General features: G+C 38.0%; 1 protein-coding gene across 1 annotated transcript; it reads left to right on the top strand.

The window, feature by feature from the left end:
- Positions 1-15,349: 15,349 nt before the first annotated feature.
- Positions 15,350-22,458, top strand: LOC136664145 (cell surface glycoprotein CD200 receptor 1-A-like). The gene is made up of 7 exons (XM_066641222.1): positions 15,350-15,690; positions 17,344-17,418; positions 17,807-18,109; positions 18,735-18,992; positions 19,322-19,442; positions 20,805-20,871; positions 20,990-22,458. Exons 1-7 carry the CDS (start codon positions 15,621-15,623, stop codon positions 21,080-21,082), a joined length of 987 nt encoding a protein of 328 aa, XP_066497319.1. The 5' UTR covers positions 15,350-15,620; the 3' UTR covers positions 21,083-22,458.
- The last annotated feature ends 297 nt before the right edge of the window (positions 22,459-22,755 follow it).

Below are 22,755 nucleotides of genomic sequence, written 5' to 3'. Positions count from 1 at the left end.
TCTCCTACACACAAGGAACCTCAAAGGTAAAATAAATAAAGCAATAACTATAACCAGGTCAGCACCTATACTGCTCAGGTACACAGACTATATGTCTGGTGCTCATCAAATATCTGTGGTATAGCTGACCAAACATAAGGACCTGAAAATACACTATGGAGTTTAGACTTACTGCAACTGTATTGAAAGGTTTGGTAAATTCTAAACAGTGTTAAATTAGATTTTACTCAAAATATGTAAAAAAGGTACACACACATCTCAAATATTTGTACCTAGTTTACTACCTGGCTACATTAAAATATATAATAACATAAATAATCACACGAAACCACTCCCCAGACACATAAAATACAAAAGTAGTTCGTAGGTTCGAATATGAATGGCTGTATAATGCCAATTCTACCCGCTGTGCCATTTTATTTTGTACCTTGTGTAAAATGACATCCAAAATTCAGAATAAAAACCCAGAAAAAACAGCGACTGCTCTGTCTAGAGGCTGTGTTGCCATGGTAACATAAACAACTTTCTGTTCTCCAGTAATAGAGAACTGTTAGTTATTAGTTATTAGTTTGGACCACACCCACACTGTTCTCAGAGAACCGCGAGGAACGTGTTTTTGTCATTTTTGAGGAGAGGTTTATCATATTTCTGTTTTTTTGTTTTTTATTTAAACTTTGCTGAAAGTTTCACATAACCCCAGAGTTTAGAATTATACAACAAAAAACCCAACACAATTTCAAAATGGGTTCCCAGGGGCTTTAAGCAATCAGAATTTAAAAAAAAAATGTTCTTCATCAAACAAACTGTGCATTTCAAACACACCTACTTAAATAATTATTGCCTGTTATAATCAAACCTCTTCTAAAAATACTTTAGGTAATTGGTAACATGCCTAGAGCTTTGAATTTAGCAGTTACTAAACCTTTGATTAAGAAACCAAACCTCCACCCCAGTGAATTGTCAAATTATGGACATAATAATAATAATAATAATAATACATTATATTTATTATTTCAAGAACTCAAAGACACTTACAGTAGTTAAAACATAGAACACATTCAAAGACAAACAAAACAGAGCAAATACAGAATACAAAATATTAACAAACAGAACAGGCGTGAACTGATTAAGTTTGAGGAGTTTTATAAACAGGGGAGAAAATATATATTTTTTGAGGTTTGATTTGAATATAGAGAGAGTTGGATAATGCTGGACTGAAGGGGGAAGAGAGTTCCAGAGTCACGGAGCAGATCTAGTGAAAGAGCGATCACCGTAGCTGTGGAGGCTGGAGGGAGGGACAGTGAGCAGCTCAGCTGAGGAAGACCTGAGTGTGTGCATGGGTTTGTAGGGATGGAGAAGAGCAGAGAGATGTGAAGGAGCAAGGTTATTGAGAGCTTTGTAATTGAAAAGAAGTATTTTGAATTGAATACGGTACTTTATGGGAAGCCAGTGAAGATGTTGGAGAACAGGGGTGATGTAGCGGTGAGAGCGAGTGCAAGTGAAAAGGCGGGCAGCAGAGTTCTGAACAATCTAAAGTCTGTGGACAGAGGAAGAGCTGATGCCAAAGAGGTGGAGGTGAAGGCATGAAAGAGAAAGAGGTTGAGAAAGAGATGGCCTGATTGTGGAGATATTACACAGATGAAAAAAAGACGTTTTGATTATAGAACTGATGTGGGCACCAGGTGAAAGAGTTGAGACACCCAGGTTGACACCCAGATTACGAACGAAGACGCAGGTTACTAATGGATTGGGTACTAAAATAAATCTGGATGTTATCCACATATCAGTGAAAGTTGAGATTAAAATGACGCAAGATATGTCCAAGGGGAAGCATGTATACAATGAAAAGAAGGGTCCCAAGAACTAATCCCTGAGGTACCCCTTGAGTAATTGGAGAAGTGTGACCAGAAGGGGTAATGAACTGTCTTTTGTCAGTTAGATAGGATGTGAACCAATCCAGGGCGGAACCATCAACGCCCAGCTCCCACAGCCTGGATAGAAGAATGGAGTGGCTTACTGTGTCAAAAGCTGCACTCAGATCTAACAGTAATAGGATACAGAGAGAGCCAGAATCCACAGCTAAAAGATGATCATTCAAAAATTTTATTAAGGCAGTTTCAGTGCTGTGGAAGGGACAGAAACCAGACTGGAATTGTTAGAAGAGATCGTTAGTTTCAAGTTAGTTTTGAATTTGACTAGCAACAGTATGTTTGAGGACTTTGGCCGGAAAGGGAAGGTTAGTGATGGGTGGAAGTTAACTTGAGCCAGCGGATCCAAGCACGTTTTTTTAAGTAGACGAGTGACTGCATTAATTTTGTAGATAGATGGAACCAGACCAGTGCGCAGTGATTGATTAATAAGTGTGAGATTGTTGTGAGATGAGGGACCAGGGCAGAATGACAGGCTTTAGTTAAAGATGAAGGGAGAGGATCTAGTGAACAAGTTGTAGCTTTGGATTTCATTAAAATATTAGCAGTGAAAAAGGAGTCAACAGTATGAAAAGCAGAAAGAAAAAAGGAGAATGTGTTAACACCTGGAGAATGGAAAGTTGAAGTGTAAAGTGAAGAGTCATCAGCAGCAGAAGACACAAGATCACTGTTGATCTGTTGAACTTTAGATTCAAAGAAATGTAGAAATGAATCACAGAGCCAGAGAAGCAGCTATAACACTGTTAGGAGCTTTAAATTGTTTAGTGACTGTTGAAAAGAGATGCGGCGTTTTTGTATTAGCATTGTTAATAAGGGTGGACAGATAGATAGAAGATAGGACAGATAGGATTTGGCTGCATGTAAGGCACCTCTGTAGGCAGCTAGGTGCTGCTTATAGGCCTCAGCATGAACAAAAAGCTTAGATTTCCAGCAAAGTGTCTCCAGCTGACAGCCAGTCTGCTTCATGGTGCGTAAAAAAAAAAGACTCAATGAGTGCAGAATTTAACAGTGTGGCATGTTCCTCAGGAGAAGTGGGGGGGGGGGTTGCGTCTTTGATTGGAATAACGAGGGACAGCCTTCGGCACTGTGAACGTAATACGCCTGTAATCAGATAGTGGAATTTGATGAGGACAAAGATTCAAAACAGGTAAGGAAGATGAACAGATGAGGTCAAGATTATGACCTTTGTCATGTGTGGGAAAACGTATATTTGATATGAATTGAAAACAGTCAAGAAGTGAGAGGAAAGCATTAGTAAGGTTAAGGTCTAAATTATTTATATGAATATTAAAGTCACCAACTAGCAGCAAGCGAGGTGAAAATGAACACACAAGTGTGAGAAGTTGACACCACCTCTGCGCCCAGAAGGGCGAGGTCTGCATATAAACTTGAAATTAGGAGGGGGTGCCTGCTGGTGGCCAGGTTTCAGTTAGGAAAAACATGTCAACACTATTATCTAGTATACATTCCTGGAGTACAGATGATTTGTCAGAAAGAGTGCAAACATTTAACAATGCAAAAGAAGTCAGAGGATGAGAGGGGTGTAAGAGAGCACAAGTTAGAACGAATAGGGGTACGATATACAGAATGTGCAGCTGGACGAGATATAGTACAGAATGAGCATATATTTGTTCCACCAGAAAAACTGACAGTTCTGTTGCGTAGCTGTCTGGAAACCCGGTGAACACAGTGGCGTTGAGACAGTATGCCAGCTTTACTGGCGGTTGTAGCAGTGAGTTTAGGAAGGCGATAAAAATTATTATTGCATTTCTTCAGTTCAGCAGCACTGTACGTCATGTAATGTGGATGTAATGGGGGCTGTGGGAAGAACTGAATCTTAGGAAGGACTGGTACAAACAATAACAGGGCCAGAGCAGTTAACAACTTCATTATTAGAGAAGAGAGAGGATTAGTAAAGTAGGGCAACAATAGTAGTTACACTTGATTTAGATGAAGAATCAGAAGAACAGTGGTGGTAAATAGTTACTCTGTCGGAGTAGAAGCAAAGACAGGAGCCAGACTCAGCCGCCACGCACAGCATAGCAGTACGGGGATGCCAGTCAGACTTGACCGGTGGCAGCGTAGGGAAGCAGTAGAGACAGCGGCCCCACGGGGTCGGCATGCCCAACAGAGCAGCAGCAAAGACATATTTCTAACCTTTCATTCATGTCTACGATCCTAGAAAAAGCGGTAGCCAAACAAATCACATCTATGTAAACATTTTCAATCTGGATTCAGGCCACATAATAGCACAGAGACTTTAACAAGTTACCTTTTTCTTGTTTCTGATCATGCCTGTGCCTCTTTGCTTGATCTACTTGAAACTAAATGCGGCTTTTGATAAATACAGACCACACTATCCTCTTACGGTGCTTTTCCACTGCATGTCATTGGCTCAACTCGACTCGACTGATTGCATTTCCACTAGCACAGCCCCTCCATGAAATGCAGCCGGTGACTTTGCAAATCCCCAATTTGTTGTATATTTGTATGTTTTTTTTTTTTTTTTTGGAATAGACACAAAAATCCTTATCCCAGAAAAAATGAAAAAATGTAGCACCCGTGTTTCCTCAGGGAGTCCAACCCTCAATTAATTTTCTGCATTTTTCCCAATCACTTTTTAAAGGGTTATAACTTTGGCATGAAAACAAGTAGCGATGACTCATAATGAGCCAGTGTTGGTGGTTTTGAAGGGTCTGTGGTGCATTTCCGCATGTCAGCAAAAACATGGCTACTGTCATCTTCATGGTTTGCACTAAATGTGCAAGTGTAATCAGCTAAATTTCACCACATACTCCTCATCTCGGCTGAGCCCTAATAGCATAGAATGGTTATAGGGGGCATCTCTAACCGCATCCTGTATAATCTGTCACACAATGCACATGATTGCAGAGTATGCACTGGACTTATCAGATTAAAAGTTCTTGCATTCTAAAGCATTGGTCTATGAACATATTAACAGTCGGCTTTGACAATGACTGTCACTTTGCTTAGTTTAAAAGGTTATGGACTCTGTTTAAGTAAACAATAAACAATATATTTGTCTGCCCCTGTTATAGAGAATTCGGCTACTTCAAAGTGTTTGTTGTGTATATAGACATTCAAATCTGCACGCATGCCCACGCACACACACACACACACACACACATTTCCATGGAGAGTAAAGCATTTAAAAATGGACCACTGGAGCATCTACAGGGATATAAAACTACCCTGGAATTGGGCTGTGCAGCAGTGGAAATGCATGCAAAACCTTAGGGATGAGTTGGAGTAGTGTCTGTGATCTATTCATCCAACGTCAGAGCCTAATGTAAAGTTTCCAAACTGTGCCAACAGATTGGACTGAGAATTGGACATGGCTTGGCCATTACAGTACACCCAACGTCTGGTTGCTCAAACTCTCCTGAGAAGCTCTGTCCTCGTGCTTGGGAATACCTGCAACGTTCCAATGAATATTTGAGGAGCTGCTTTCTTAATCTTTTTTTAATGGTGTTTATCTTTCAGCAGGCTAGTAACACACACCAACAAACGCACTCAAATTTTTCACTTTGGCCCTGTAGCTATATTGGTCGAATGTTATTTAAATCAAACATTCTCTTTGAGGGAGATCAATGTTTTATGAAACCTATTCTTTTTTTTTACAAAACAATTTTATTTTCTTGTAAAGGAAATTCGCTTGCATTCCCCAGCTCTTCACTTGATTTTTGCACCGATAAGTCTTTGTGCAGTGTTTCGATTCTCAGCAAGGTAAGAATGCTCATTTGAAGTGCACATATGAAATGCTATTTCCTGTATTCTGTGAATAACAGCAGATCACTAATTTTTTACATTTCTGAGTTAACTGATCATCCATGTTTACTTATTGTTTCATGAGATGGACATTTTAAGTTTATAATTTTGTAAATCTTTTAATAAAAGTTGCAATGGAATTTATTTGAAAAGCCAAGAATTTTGAATTGTATTTTTTTTTTTTTGGAAGACATAGTACAAGTCTAAGCTTAATACATGTCTATGAATCCAGCCCTAAATATGTAAGCAGTGGCTATTTTTCTCTATTCATTTTCACACCCCAAACATATGTCTTGATATTCTTCTTGACACATTCTCATGAAAGCTACAACATTCTCATGAAAGGCACCAAATTTTACACAGAAGAAGAAGAAACACCTTTATTGATCCCCTTAGGGAAACTGTTCTCTGCATTTTACCCATCTGTGGCAATGAACACACAAACACACACTAGTGAGCAATTCTTCACAAACACTAGGGGCAGTGAACACACACACAGCTGGAACAGGGGGCTGCCAACCACCTCAGTGCCAGGGGAGCACTTTGGGGGTTAGCTCAAAGGGCACTTCAGCCATGAATTAATCCAGTCCTGGGAATTGAATCAGCAACCCTCTGGTCTCAAGCTCACTTCCCTAACCTCAAGCTCATGGGTATAACTGTGGAACAATACTATTCTATTTATTATTATGTAGTATGATAATAGTCATCCCTCCACATCTGCATGTTCCACATCCATGGAAACAACAAAATAAATACATAAATAAATAAATTCCAGAAAGTTCCGAAAACAAATATTAAATTTGCTGCATGTGACTACAGTAGCCTCCTGCCATTTCACAGGTCCTCCATTTATGTCCAGCACTCACTATTTGTGAATTATTCACCTTGTTTGCAATTCAAATCTGTACTGAACATCTACATACATATTTTCTTCTCATTATTTCTTAAACAATAGAGTAGTACAAGTTTTTAAAGCATGAACATTGTCATGTGAGCATGCATCTTGCAGGTTATTTGTCATGTATAGCCCTGTCTACTGTTTTCCTGCTGTCTGTGTATCATTGTTTCCTTTGTCTGTCAAGTATTTATAAGCACATGGCTCTTTGTTTTGTTCCTGTCTTCCTTGTCTCTGCCTTGGTTCCTCCCTCTTGTGCCTCATTTGTGTTCCTGCTCCCTCGTTATCTGTCCCAGGGGTTTCTTGTTTGTGTTGTCTTTTTAAAGTCCACGTCAGTGGTTCCTGTTTCTGGGTCATCGTGGTAGTATATATGTTTATGGTTCATGGCCTTGCTAGGTTTTGGTTTCATGTTTATAGCCTTTGTGTTTAGCCTGCTCTGTTGAGTTTAGCCTTGTTTAGTGTTAGCCACTTTGTTATGTATAGGCCAGGGGTCGGCAACCTTTACCACTCAAAGAGCCATTTGGACCAATTTCACACAGTAAAGAAAACACTGGGAGCCACAAAACCCTTTTGAAATTTTAAATGAAATAACACTGTATATAACAGGGTTTTTTTGCCTTTGTGCTGTGTATAAACAAACTATACTGTGTTACATTTATGAAATTAATGAACGACTGCAGAGAAAATGAAATAACTTTTCTGCATGCAACAAAACATTTTTAACTCCGAAAAAAAGACGTTGTGTTGACGGTTAAGTAAAAATACTCAATGTCTATTTGAGTCCATGTAGTAATGGAAAAAATATGGCGAACTTAAATTATCCACTGGCAGCAAACAAAAATGCTGTCCTCTCTCTGCGTGCCGTCATTATTGTACTGGCGCTGTGCAGTCAGCTCAAAAAGTTCAAGAAACCGCACACTGGCGGGTGTCATACATTGGAAGTTGTGACGTGTTTAAGAGCGACAAAAATATTTTAAATATTAAATATTAAATATTTTAGATGTTACAAGATCACCATAATCTTCATAGAATTACATTTTGAAAATGAACAAACTAAAATAAAATAAATTTTAATTAAATACTCATTAATTATTTTCAAAAGCTGAGCCGCATCAGAGGGATCAAAGAGCCGCATGCGGCTCTGGAGCCACGGGTTTCCGACCCCTGGTATAGGCCTTGTTTAGTGTTTAGCCCTTGTGTTTAGCGTTTAGCCTCTGTCTAGTTTCCTTTTGGTTATTGTTAATAAAGTCTTCTGCATTTACCTCCTTCCCTTGCTCCTTGACCACCGTTACACCTACCCTTGTGACATTATTGGATTTGGAACCAATAATATGTGGATACATTGTGTATAATTTATAACATGGCGTTCACAATGAGACTTCATGTGCTTAATATGCACATATAGCATGCATATGAGACATTTCTTGCATATGAGACATATATGCCACTGATAGACTAATATTGGCATAGGCACACCATACGTGAGCAGATACATATACAGGAAATGGGCCATAAGTTCCAAAAGAGCGTTAAATGCAAAACTTGGATAACTGATATAGTACCAGTTACAATAAAAATATAAAATAAAAAATGTGGTACAACTGGCCCTGTATGAACTGCATGTAGTGTCTTACATGTTTTCTCTCACTGAATATGGTGAGAGAAAACATCTCTCACTGAACTAAATTAACACAGGCTAACTGTCGTAGTATGCAAAACAAAATGTCAAAAAAATTTAGATGCCTACATGTATCAGTTTCTTTCCTGATTAATTCTGTCACCCACAGTGAAATTAAGAGGACGCTATTAAAGCTGCTATACACCAATGTAGAGAATAGGCCAAGGTGCAAATTCAAAACTGCAATGTAAATTGAAAGAGGGAACAAAACCAAAAAACACCCTTTGTTCCATTCCTTTTTTTATCAACCTGGCAACAATGCAACACTTACTACATGCTCACACTTGCATCAGCAAAAGCAACAGCTTTGATACAGCATCTGCCTACACAGAATGTGTGAAACTTGGCAAATGAAGTTTCATATTCTATTTATTTAATCTCATGATCTATCCAATTTATTTCATGCAAGTTTCACTTGTTAGTAAGACTCCCCTAGTAAAAGCCATCCCACCACAAACCTGGGAGGGTAAAGGCAAGCATATGCTTCCTCTGCCCTCAGTTATCTAAGACATCACAGATGATCACTTGATGACATGGGTAATTAGAACGTGATACAATCTCTTAAGCCTCAGGTTTGATGTTCTGTTTGTTGCCACTTACAACAGTCCTGTACATCATGGTAGAGCTCAGAGGCACGAGAAATGTAGAGAAATGTATATTAGCTTCATCACTTAAATACCTTCCAACTGATTTAACATTGTGTCTGTACTCTAGGGCAGTACCTAGTTAACTCTGAGACTATTTTGTCACTGTACATATAAAACCAATAAACTGCATTAAACTGTGTAACTATTCAGAACTACACCCTGATTTATTTTGCATTTGTGCATTATTCATTTGGAATTGGCACTGTATTATAAAGATACGCTAGGCTAATTCTGGGAAACATATCTTGAAAGATCATTTGAAAGAAATGTCCCTCTCAAGGTTCTTCTAGATTGTGAAGGGCTTTAATGCCCATATATTGAAAAACTATAAATATTAAAACAATTTTTAAAATACACACAAATTTTGTTTCATTTTCTTTGTGCATGATATTAATTTTCTGGCTAACTGCCTGCTATCTTCCAGGCATGCTGAGTGTGGGTATCTCTAGCAGGCTGACTGCTGGCTCAATGTGCCACACAAACACAAAGTATCTGTATACATTATCCATTATCTTTGTTCTTAGATGCTCCTGTTTTTTCTGGAATATATATTCCCTGTGTTATTCTGAATCATATAATGTTGTATAGCCCTGAAAAGGCATGCCTTCGTGTCATGTTTTCATGCTATAATGAATCAAAAGACCCAGGCTGTACATATAGGAAATGCCAAGTTATACAATCACTAATTCCTGCGTGAACAAGGCCAGAGGAAATCAGAAATAACTTGCAGTGGCAGGTTTTCCCATCCATCAAATTTTTGCAAATTTTGAAAATGCTCACAAAAAAAACAAAAAACACCTCAATGGGAAAATCCCAAAATTTGCAAAAACACCCAAATAGAGTAAAAAGAGTTTTACACTTGGATGAATTAGAGACGTTTGACTATCGCTAAAGAGCAAATGCACAAAACAGCAATGGAAAAGTGTCTTTTGAATAAACTATGCGATTTCAGCTGGTTCATATCTACTGTGCAGACTGCACTGCATCCCCCAGAGCACCGGGCTGAACTTCTCTGTGAGAAAGAGGTTAGATTGCATGAAGTGGACCTGAAGACGAATGAGCTTGCCTCAGCCTAAGCACTGCAGCTGGTCTCAAACCCTCACACTGCTCCTGAGTCCCTCAGGTTGTTGTGTGCATATACTCCATTAGAAGCCCAGCCTGTACCACCCATGTTTCTGACACTAGGGGTCTGCATGGGACTTGTGGGTCCCTTCACAATATCTTGTGGTGTGGGTCTAAATTTCACTGTCCTGCAAGGAAGCCGACTTCACGGGGACAGAAGCGGCCGTGGAAGCCGCCTTCACGGAGACAGGAGTGGCGAGTGCCGCCTTCACGGAGACAGGAGCGGCGGGTGCCGCCTTCATGGAGACCTCCAGATGTGCCAAGAGGCTTGCATGCTTCTCCTGGAGGTCAGGAGGGAGTGCAGCGACGTCCTTGGGAGCAGGGGGCCCTGCGACGGCGTCCACGGAGACAGGAGGCCCTGCGACGACGTCCACGAAGGCAGGGGGCCCTGCGACGACGTCCACGGAGGCAGGGGGCCCTGCGACGACGTTCACGGAGACAGGAGGCCCTGCGACGACATCCACGGAGGCAGGGGGCCCTGCGACGACGTCCACGGAGGCAGGGGGCCCTGCGACGACGTCCACGGAGGCAGGGGGCCCTGCGACGACGTCCATGGAGGCAGGGGGCCCTGCGACGACGTCCATGGAGGCAGGGGGCCCTGCGACGACGTCCATGGAGGCAGGGGGCCCTGCGACGACATCCTGTACTGGAGCTGTTAAGGGTTTAGGGGGTCTGATGGGCGCACTCTTGAGGGATTTCTTTAACCATGGATCCCCCAGAGGTGCGCCCCTCAGGTCCAGGGAAATTTTTTGGGGGGGGGGGGGTTAAGGGTGGGGGCTGTTAGCCTCCGACCTCAGGACAAGGGAGGTGAGGCTAACAGCCCCCACCCAAAAAAAAAATTTCCCCGGACCTGAGGGGGTAATCCACCAGCGAGGGGGAGACTCCAGCACGCTTCTTATGCCAGCTCCTACAATTCACGCTGGAGCAGTCTCTCTGTCCATAATTCGGCTCCTCTGAAGTCCTAGACGCTACTATCCGAAAATACTTGTCTGTGCTAGCTGCGTCCTTATATAGGCGGACTGACGGAGGTGGACGCACTTGCTAAATCACAGTACTTTATTAACGAAACAAAACAAAGACACTTTAACAGAAAGACAACAAACAGGGAGCCAAGCAGGCTAAACTGGACACGGGGAGCTAAATAGGGCAAACAGGAAAGACAGACTAAAGAGATAAGCAGACTACAAAACGAAACAACGACAGAGGAAATGAAACGACAACATGAAACGACGACGTGGAAAACAATGACGGAGAAACTGCAGAGACAGACAGACTTGATAACATGACAGACTAGATAACTGGGACCGAAACAGTACAAGAACGAATGACCGACAAGAGGAAGTGATACAAGGGGACTTAAATACTAAACACAGACGGGATGCACCTGAGACAGATAATGAGAGGGCAGGGTAACAAATGAGACACAGACAAGGAGGCGGAACAAAGGCGGGACTAGGGCAACAACAAACAGCGCCATGTGCTGAGAGAGCACATGGCGGGGAAAACAGACATGACAGGACGAGGGCGTGACAGTGAACCTGACTATATGTGCAAATAACATATAAATTGGAAATAAAAAATGTGCTATATAAATATAATGTTTTATTATTATTATTACTATTATTATTGTTATTATTATTATTATTATTATCTGGGTGTTATGAAAGCTTAAAATCGCATTCTAAAATTTTTTTATTGTCACTTTTCCAGTTATTGCCAGTCATGTTGTGTGTGTCAAGTTATTCCTCCAGCACCTTTGTGTCTAATTTCTGTCATAGGTGGGCCTCTTAATAAATCTGACTGACTGTGTCGGACCCCTGCAATGGTTGAGAGCATGTAATCATATTTTACTCATTATTAAGTGTAATGCCAAACATTTTTCAAAGACTATACCCCAGTGTAAAATGACTACCTGCTGTGGTGCAAACACAGGAAAATTTTTCTTAAAAAAACAAAAAAGGTTAAAGGGTTAAAGGCACTTCAACACTTTGAAATGCATGTTTGCAGGCAGCTGTCCAAATGAATGGAACAGAAGGACTAATAATTCTAGTCAATGGAGCAACCACAACCAAGAAGCTTCCCCATCTAGCAATCCAATCCAACCAGAGTTTGTGTTTGGCATTTGCTCAGAGAATGGTGCATGTCTGACTGTAAAGTTTGGTGGAGAGGAGGATTATGGTGTGGGGTTGGTTTTTTAGGAGCTGCCCTCAGCCCCTTAGTTCTAGTGAAAGGAATTCATAATACTTCAGCATACCATGAGATTTTGGACAATTTCCTGCTCCAACTTTGTGGGAACAGTTTGAACAGTGGGAACAGTCTGTTCCGACATGACTGTGCACCAGTGCACAAAGCAAGGTCCATAAAGACATAGATGTGCAAATCTGGTGTGGACAAACTTGACTGAACTTGAGTCCTAATCTCAACCTGATAGAACACCTTTGGGATGAATTAGAATGGAGAGTGTGAATCAGGTCTCGTCCAACACCAGTGCCTGACCTCACAAATGTGCTTCTGAAAAAATAGTCAAACATTTGGCTTAATACACTCCCAAACCTTGTGGAAAGCCTTCACCGAAGAATTGAAGCTGTATTAGCTGCAAAGAGTGGGCTGACATTACATTACACCCAAACTGAAGTTCAAATATAGCGTGTGTGTGTGTGTGTAGTCACTATGTAATAAAAACCCTTCAACCCATTGTTTCAAATGATGCAATAAACTAAAGATACATCTTTTTCATTGGACTGTGAAGAAATATATCATCATGTAAAAGAAAAAATGATAAATAAAATGATAAATACAATTGTTAGGATTACAGTTAGAAAATAATGAATTTTAAAATGGAATAGTTAGACAGTGAACATAACATCATACACAGTAATCTACAGGTGCATTTCAACAAATAAGAATATCATAAAAAGTTAATTAATTTCAGTAATTCAATACAAAATGTGAAACTCATTGTATACATTCATTACAAACAGAGTGATCTATTTCAAGCATAAATTTATTTTTAATGTTGATGGTTATGGCTTACAACCAATGAAAACCCAAAATCTCCGAAAATTTGAATATTATATAAGAAGATTTTTAGAAATAATTTTTAAAACAGAAATAGTGGCCTACTGAAAAGTATGTAAAGTATATGCACTAATATTGATACTTATATAGTGTTGATACTTATGGCAGTGTGAACATCTCCATCTACATATCTACATTTCCATAAAGGTTGTCAGCAGAGGGAAGCATGAAGTTCTCTAATGGCTGTGCTGACATTTGAATTGATATAACACCAGATGATGACACGACTCCCCAAACCATCACTGATTGTGGAAACTTCACACTCTTCCTCCACACACAGGGACCTTGATTTCCAAATGAAATGTTAAATTTACTCTTATCTGAAAACTTTGAATACTGAGTCCAGTCCTTTTTCTCCTGGGCCCAGGTGAGACGCTTCTGCTGCTGTCTCACCTGCTATATATATATATGGCATATATCTTGACAATCATTTCAAGTCTGAGGTTTTCCCTGTTGCTTGTGCATTTTTTCTACTACACTTTATCCTTCCACTTTCTATTATACATTTTTTTTTTGTAATTCAATTTACATTTCAAAGAAATCTCAAAGTGCAAATTTTTAATATTAATATATTTGGATACAGGGCGGCACGGTGGCAGTCACACAGCTCCAGGGGCCTGGAGGTTGTGGGTTCGATTCCCGCTCCGGGTGACTGTCTGTGAGGAGTTGGTGTGTTCTCCCCGTGTCCGCGTGGGTTTCCTCCGGGTGCTCCGGTTTCCTCCCACAGTACAAAAACACACGTCGGTAGGCGGATTGGCGACTCAAAAGTGTCTGTAGGTGTGTGTGTGAGTAAATGTGTGTCTGTGTTGCCCTGTGAAGGACTGGAGCCCCCTCCAGGGTGTATTCCTGCCTTGCGCCCAATGATTCCAGGTAGGCTCTGGACCCACCGCGACCCTGAATTGGATAAGGGTTACAGATAATGAATGAATGAATGAATATTTGGATACAGCAGGAGGGTGTCAAGTCTTCCCCATTATTGTGTAGCCTACTGAAAAAGACCATTTTAAAGGCTTTGGAAAACTTTTTGTGTTGATTATTTTAATATTCTGAGATAATGACTTTTGGGTTTTCATTGGCTGTAAGCCATAATCATCAACATTAAAAGAAATAAATGATTGAAATAGATCACATTGTTTATAATGGATCTATACAATGTGTTTCGCATTTTGAATTGCATTACTGAAATAAATTCACAATTTGTTGATGTTCTAATTTATTGAGATGCACCTGTACATAAGCTTATTCCAGCAGCAAAAGCAGGTGACATTTAAATCCAGTCCTTTCTCCTCACAACAGAAAAAATCATTCATGATGCATCATGCAGAAGCTGAATTTTGAAAGTCGTGACAGAGTGTGAATCAATCATGCTCCAGTATTTTAAAATATATAGATAATAGCTTTACACCTACAGAACACAGTAGCTATGTGCTTCATTGTTTAAGGTGATTTATAACATTTGAATTAGAAGCCAACTTCAGTGTCATTAACATTTTTAAGTTGAAAAATAAATTGAATGAAACACTGCCTTAAATCACCCATTGTAAATTGAAAATAAATAAAACTAAAATTCAGCCTCTGTGGAATGAAAAATGTAAATTTACAAGCCTTGTATTATCACAGGATAATAGAGCTACAGTTAGCTGCTGCAACAGTTAAAGCTGGAACAGTATCTCTGAATAAATGTGGGGTTACACATACAGCTTTTTACTTTATTATTAATATTATTCTTGTTAAAGTGGAAGTGCTTGGGGCCAAGGGGGTATATCTATGTAAACAACAATACATATGTCTTTCCATCTCTGTGTGTTATGTGTTACATTTATTTTATTTTATTGTAATAAAAACGTTAACTAATATTCACCACTCTAAGTCGTTTTCTAGGTTTATATGATAACTTTAGGGGTGCTTAAAATGTGTTTATGTAAGGCTTAAGCAAGGAGTGCCTTGAGACACTAGACTGAAATTTGCACAGATTTGAAAGTTATCTGGTCATGGTTTACAAACAGCAAAAGAGTGTGAAAGAGAGAGAGTAAGAGAACGAGTGTGTGTGTGAGAGAGAGAAAACGTGTAAAGCATTGATCTAAGGAAAATGTGTTCATGTGACAATGGTGGTTGAGGGTGCAGGAAGTTGACATTGTCATATGAAGGAACTGTATGAGAAATGCTAAATTGAATTAGAGTGTGTCTGAGGACACGTCACAGAGCTGAGAGAAGCAAAAGCTTAAAGGATCAAACACGCCAGACACAGAAAGAGAGGGACTAAGGAATGCAGCTGCTCAACAAGATTTAGAAGAACCCTAGGTTCAAGTTTAAGGTCTTGCAGAACTTTGCTGAGGTTTTAGATCAGAAGCGGAGAAGGCTGAGCACAGTCACAGCAAGAACCTCTCAAGTGTGTCAGGTTCATAGGAGAGACACGGGCCACACATGTGGCAGTGACATTGAGAAATTAACTGTTCCATCCTTTAGACATCAGCGTTGGAATCATGGAGAAGAAGTGGATGTTGAGAATGGTGTTGGTTCTGGCAATCTATCTTTCTGGAACCCTTACATCAGGTGTGGTTTTCTGCTCCCATTTGGCCTGTGTTTTCTTACAGTAGGTACAAAGAATTTCAATTTTGCATCCAGCTGTTTCTCCAGGCGGTATGCGTTCTCTTGGTTATCAACTGGCTTTCTTTAAATGATAATTACATATAAATATTACAGGTAACAGGGGCACTTACTGACTTTCTTGAATGTTAGCTCATTACTGTATGTCATCCTCAGAGGAAAAACCAACTACATTCCTAACTGTTTCCGATCATCATATTATAAATTAAACAGAAGACATCACAGGGATGTCATTAACAACAGAAACAGCCCAAAAAGACTTGAGCTGAAATATATTGATTTATAATTGTAACTTATATTGTTGCTGTTCAAAGAAAATCATTTCCGTTTTTTGAACACAGCATATGTCTTTCACATTGCGTGAAAACTGCATGATGAAAGGACCAAAAGAAAGGCTCCAGAATCATCTGGAACATAATCTTTTTACAATATCTTCAATTGAAAGTAATGTTTTTTCATTTGCTATAAAATAACTTTGGAGATATATGTATTTCTTTGGACAGCGAATATATATATAAAACGTCAATGATGATGATATATATCATCACTGACAGAAGAACATTGTCTTTATAATTGTTTTTCAATTGTTTTCTTTTTTTATTGCTGGATTTATGGGTTCTTTTTTTATTTGCTGGAGTGCTGGAGTTACAAGAATATTTAATATTACCTTTTCTTAAATTTGTGCTAACACTTGAACAGTTTGTGTGTGTATATATAAAATATATTTATATAAGTTTTATAGTTTATAAGTATTATAGTTTATATAATAATAATAATTTTGTTTTTTTTTTTGTAAAGTGCACCCTTTACATTGCGTTGCTTTAATTTGTAATACATCTCTTTTTACAAGTTTACACAAACCTGTTTTACAGTAAAATGTAAATGCTGAGTGAATCACTCGGATGTGTTTGAATTAATTTTTTAGAAATTAGTTACAGTTGTGGTTCATAAGAGGGAAACCTGTTGGCATAGTTTCACCCACAGTGGAAGAAAATTTGCCATGAAACTCAGTGGGTTCTGCACTATGCGGAGGATGGCACCATCTTGGCTGTGGCACAATCTGTTTTCCTCACTTTTGTGTACACAGAGGTGCTGCAGCACGTGTGTTTACCATGACGCAGCTGGCTTCCTCCCTGGGGGGATTCTTAGGGGGAACTTACTGAGGTTTCTTTTGTTTGTTTGCACTTTTTTTTTTTAGACCACCTTACATATGAAACTGAAAACATGAATAAGATGCACTCCATGAGCTTAAACCTAACTGCAGTGGAACATTTGAAGTGGAACATGGAGGGAGATGACATTTAGATTATTATAACTGTCAGTTTGAGAGGAGCTTTAAAACATTAGGTATACTGTCGATTCAAAAAGCTTTTTCCTGTTTTAGCATCTACGCTTTGAATTGTTCCTCTGAACAAGATGATTCTCTTGTCTTAAGTGGTCTGACTAACACTGATCCTGAAACCTGACACAATCTAACAGCTCTCATTTTTTGCGACTAACTTTAACACATAAAATAACATCGTGTACTCAGATATGAAACTAATTATGTCGCATGGATATTAATCTGTTACTAACATTCTGTGGGCTCTTAACTTCTAGGACCTATTGTAACATCATCTCTGAATTCTAACAAAACAACACCAAACAGCCATTCTGCACCAGAAAAACTTGAAGGTAATACACTGAACTAACACCACAACAATGCTTTTAGAAAACTGATCTGTGGGCAGACGAGAAACACTTGTATTCGTCATTTGTTTGTGACGAGAATTACATGTGCTATTTCTGGTTGGGATGAGGGGAAGTGATATATTTCCTTACACACATTTGCCCCAAAGGATAAGGCCAGTGTGGTATAAAAAGGAAGTTACGTTTTTAAAAAGTAACATGAAAAAAATTGCACTTTTATTTAGGAGTGAGGACAGAAATTCATTCAAATATTCCAGAAGATTTGGTATTAAAACAATTAATTGTACAATGTGGAATGTGTGTTGTATGTGATTATAATAATATGTAAAATACTAATATGTAAAGTGCATTTTATGCTGAATACATTTTACAGGTTTCAGGAATGAGAGCGTTGAAAAGGATAAATTAGTCACTTTACTGTGCACCAACACAACTATACCATGGAGGGAGATGATTTATGTAATTTGGAAAATCAGCACACCAGAGAAGAACTGTAGTATTGCTGTGGCCAAAAATGACTCAGACCACAACAGCTGTGAAGATGGAAAATATATTAATACAGAAGAATACAGCTTGATTATTCCTCACTTTTCCACTAAAGATGAAGGAACTTACACCTGTGATGTGTCCTACACTGGGGGGGCTTTACTAGAAACAGTTCATGTGTCTGTATGGGGTAAGTGAACTTTATATTCACATAGAAACTCCATTGATTTTCTGATGACACATTAAAGTCTTTTAAACATTAAACCTCTCCTATTAGAACCATTAGAACTCTCCTATAAAACACATAAAAGTAGCTTTTGTACACAGCAAATTCACCTGTGTTAACTCAACACAGTGTAAAATATTTAATGCTCATCAACACTCTCAGTGTTAATTTGACACTAATAGCTTTGATTTAACACTGGTGAATTTGGTGTGTAGATTTTGTCCTCAAACAATATAGCTCTCCAAAGCGAGAGCCTGGATAAATATACTGTATAATACACTGAGCATATTTTAATAGATACAGACTTTGCTGTAAGAAAGTAGCTAAGATATTTCTTTTTGAAAATACTAGATTTGTGTAATGTGTAGATTTGTGTAATTTATTTTAGTTAAAATAAATCTCATAAGATGATCCATGCCTTGCCACACAGAAAATTCACCAGTGTTAAATCAACACTATTAGTGTTAAATTAACAATGTAATAATTTATCACTCTCAGTGTTAACATTAATAGTGTTGATTTAACACTGGAGAATTTGCTGTGCAGAAGTGTTAATATTTTTAACATGACTTTTTTGTTCTGACGTTAGGCCCTTTAAATTTGTCTGGCTGGCTGGAAGTTAAGGATGGTCGTACCATTGCTTTCTGTAAAACTCAGAGTAAAGCAGCAGCAACTTCCATTCACTGGGAAAAACCATGGAACTCACCACCTGAGCATCAATTAACCCGAGAAGCTAGTGGACTCCACACAGTGACAAGTTGGATAGAGCTGCCACAAAATGTTTCTCACAAGAGCCTGATCTGTGTGGCTACTGCCAACCACTTGCAGAACACCTTTAAGTTTTCAGGTAGTTTTCTCTAACACCCTAGGATTTATAAAACAGTTGAAAGGGAGAGAGGGAATTGCAGATATATTTAAGTTATTTCATTTCTCATATTTAATTTAATTGTTCTATCCTCCTTTTAAACAACCTGGTGGGCCCATTTAGTTTATTATATCTGGGACAAGCTGAAAATTGCTATGAACATAATGCTTTAATTTTATAAATTGTGTTATTTCATTTAACAATATATTGGATGGAAAAAAAAAAAAAAAAAAACATTTGACATTTGATTAGTCAATTTATACTAATCACTAATATACTAATTAACTATTAATATTTCATTGCTGTTATAGATGTCTCAACAGACACTTATATAAAGTGGCCTTTTATTCTCCTGGGTGTGTGTGCCACATGTTCCATCGTGACTCTTCTCACCGGCCTCTACCTCATGCGTGATAAGCTGGGGCAGTTAAGGTGGGGCACTTCCTGAAAATGGTCTCTGATCACACTGTGCTTTGTCTGTTTATCTACAGTTCTGAGTGTTTAAAAATCTGCATAAATATTTTTAGATTGACACCATACTCAGGCTAAGGGTCCAGTTTTAACAGATTTACTTTTAGGCTTTTTTTTATAGGTAATATTTAATAGAAACTGTTACAAGTTATTTTCAGTTGCAAATAATATACATTAGCTTTCAAAGGTTTGAAAAATCTCCAAGCAATTGTTATTCAGTAATAATGCATAAATATATGTAAAGTATAGACATACATTTTTGTAGAAAATATTATATACTAACAAATGTAAACCGCATTTTGGAGATGAGCTGATCAAAAAGCTGATCCATTTAACAAAAAGGAAAGAAAAAGAAAATTTTTGTGATCAGGTTGCTTTAACGTTTCAGGTCATTGAACTTTCCATTAAACCATTAGCACAGCTCTTTCAATTAATAAATAGTAAATACTAAACATTAATGCTCAATATGTAATGTTTTCTATATTATTATTATTATTATTATTATTATTTTTATTATTAATATTATTATTACATATACTAGCACTTGGTTCGTTTTTTGTGATCAAATTAATAAATATTACTTTAAATAATATACTTAATTTACATAAAAATAACTTTTAAACATTAGAGCTTTCTGAATTATTGAGGAATAATTGGCTGCTTCATTCATCTTCATACAAATGATATAATACCTGTAGGATAATATCATATCAGAATATTTTGCACCTATAACTGTATGAAAATTGATATAGTGTTACTGAAAACAGTGATTCCATATGTTGGATGTGGATTTTATGTGGTAGCATTTTTTTTTTAATATTCTGAGGATTCACAAAGCGAAAATCACTGCATGTGTGTGTTAGTGTTACCTTATTTTCTTTCGAAAAGCCAGATTATTCTTATGGAAAATACTTTGGATATTTCAAATATAGACTTCCTCGAAGTTTGTTGTTTGTACTTTTAAAAGAATTCATTGTTTGTTTACTCATATACTGCACATAAATATAATGTATAGGGCATAACAAATTGATTAAATATCTCAGTTAAATTTAACAACTTAAAATACAACAATATAAAATTATTTTTACTACTTTATTGCAAATACAGTGAGCCATAACATTTGAGCTGGCTGTACTTTGTTTATTTAAATTACATAAACGCATAGTACATTAGATTAAATGCATATGTTATGTAAATTAATTACATTAAATGAATTGCCTACAGCTGAAAATGGACTGTTTTCCTGGAACAGTTCGATTTTATAAACTGCACTTACATAAGGAGGTAAGGATTAGATTTAAATGCTTGTGTACTCATTTGCAGTGTGTTTAGAAGAGTTTGCTGCACACCCCAAATCTCACAAGCACCAAGAGAGGAGAAAACTCCACAGGTAAATAATGTCATTATGTGATAATGCTGTCATTTCTGTGAGTGAATGTTAATGAAGTTTTAAATGGGTAACTTTGCATGTGATGTAACGAACTGATGATGATAATCTTTTCGTTCAGCCTCGTGATCCTGAAGAAGTGGAGCCCTATGCTAGTTATGTGCAAAGAGTGAACTCCATCTACAACTCTTCTGCTGAACTCATCAATGCCTGAACCGAGGAGATACAAACACACACTCTCACAGTTTGATGAGACTGCAGGATTATTGAAGATAAGTATACAGTGCAAAGTGTGGTGAGATTTGCACATGAGAAATGCATTGCTCATGGTTGCACACCTACTCTGTGGACAAAAAGCATGTGTGTGCAAATGCTAATACAGCTGGAAAAAAAGCCTAATGAAACCCCCATCCAAAAAGCAGCCTCCACAAGGCCCTGATGAGAGAAATGCAAACCAGAGTGAGTCAATGCAAGAGATGGAGTGGAAAGAGAAGGATTTGCCCTCGCTTAACAATACCAAGACTCATCATGAGCCATGATGGTGTTACTACAAGTTTGTCCAGAAATCAGACGAATTCACAAATGTTAACACAACACCCAGTTACAAAGGGAGGCTTGAATCTGAGGACCATTCACAGGGTTTTGCCATGGCCTTGAAATCCAGTGGACTACGAGTGTTGATGGAGTGGAAGGAAGAGAATTGTTTCTTATATACAATTACATTAACACAAGAGACCGGGAAATTTTGCTACTGAAACTGAGACAGTCACACTGTAAAAACTCTTTATGGCATGCTCACTAGTCCCACAATGCAACTCAGCACATATTAAAATACACATATATTTGGTTGTGAAATATTCACCAGTGTTTTCCAGGACTTCTGTGTTACGCTGTTTTGCAAAGTCAAATATCACACATCATTATAGAATTTACAGTCATTTCAGACAGAAAAGTAGAAAATATAATGAACAATTGCACAGAAAATGTTAATGTAGTATTATATTTAAAAACACTTCCAGAGAAATCTGCATTGTACTGTACTGTAATACCTACATTCTGTATTAAAATTTGGGTGAATGTGGTTTTTCATAATCCACATGCAATTAATGATGTTCAAGTCTGGATTCTGAAGAGATGAGTGCATTGTTCAATGAGCACCGGCAGCTGATTTGTTTAAATTCTGTCATAGATTAATATTTGAGTTCTGATATTTGGTTGGCGACATTTTAGGCATGGTCATGTATGGGGGATAGAGTCCTAAACTCAGGACTTATCTAAACTTGATCTGGATATTTTTCATTTGTTTTCCTTATAAACCTGGAATCTTTAACATTTATCATTTGTCTTATATGCTGTATTTCTTCAGCAATACTTAACCTATAAATAATGGCTGTTAAGTGTGGCCTTTGATATGGGCATTACTGTATGTAGCACCTTAGTATTTGAATTCCAATATTTCATTATATTTAAATCAAAGTTCAGACCAGAACCATGTACACTTTAAAGAGAAGCTTGATTTATTTCATGTATTTCAATGGTGGTTGATTGTATATCTTTGCTGCGTTGTACATAATTTAAAGGTGATAAACATGTGCTTTAAACATGGTAAGATGTTTTTCAGTTTGCTGAGTTTTTTCCTTTGTTTGTGGGTTCTTCCTTCCTCTGTTCCCCTCTGAATGTCACGTGGTGTTTCTCTTTATAATCTGCAGAGCACCAACTGCACAATCTAGCGCTTTTTTATCATTATAAACACGCTGAAAAAAGAAAAACACCCCGTCGTAAGTACAGAGATAGTTAGTAACTCACACCCTCACTGGGTGTCATGATTTGGACATGGAAACCATGGAAATGAAGGCTTATGCTAAGACGAGTAAGGATTTATTAAAC

The sequence above is a fragment of the Hoplias malabaricus genome, chromosome 12 (genome assembly GCF_029633855.1).
Source record: "Hoplias malabaricus isolate fHopMal1 chromosome 12, fHopMal1.hap1, whole genome shotgun sequence".
NCBI classification, from domain to species: Eukaryota; Metazoa; Chordata; class Actinopteri; order Characiformes; family Erythrinidae; genus Hoplias; species Hoplias malabaricus.
The sequence above is the reverse complement of the archived record's forward strand: the minus strand, read 5'-3'. Positions and strand labels throughout refer to the sequence as shown.

What these genes read in the sequence shown, in the direction of transcription:
- LOC136664145 (XM_066641222.1), top strand. Translation starts at nt 15,621, where the DNA reads ATGGAGAAGAAGTGGATGTTGAGAATGGTGTTGGTTCTGGCAATCTAT. An exon ending in TTCTGGAACCCTTACATCAG is followed by an intron (nt 15,691 to 17,343) that starts GTGTGGTTTTCT and finishes CTTAACTTCTAG; the next exon opens with GACCTATTGTAACATCATCT. An exon ending in GAACACCTTTAAGTTTTCAG is followed by an intron (nt 18,993 to 19,321) that starts GTAGTTTTCTCT and finishes TTGCTGTTATAG; the next exon opens with ATGTCTCAACAGACACTTAT.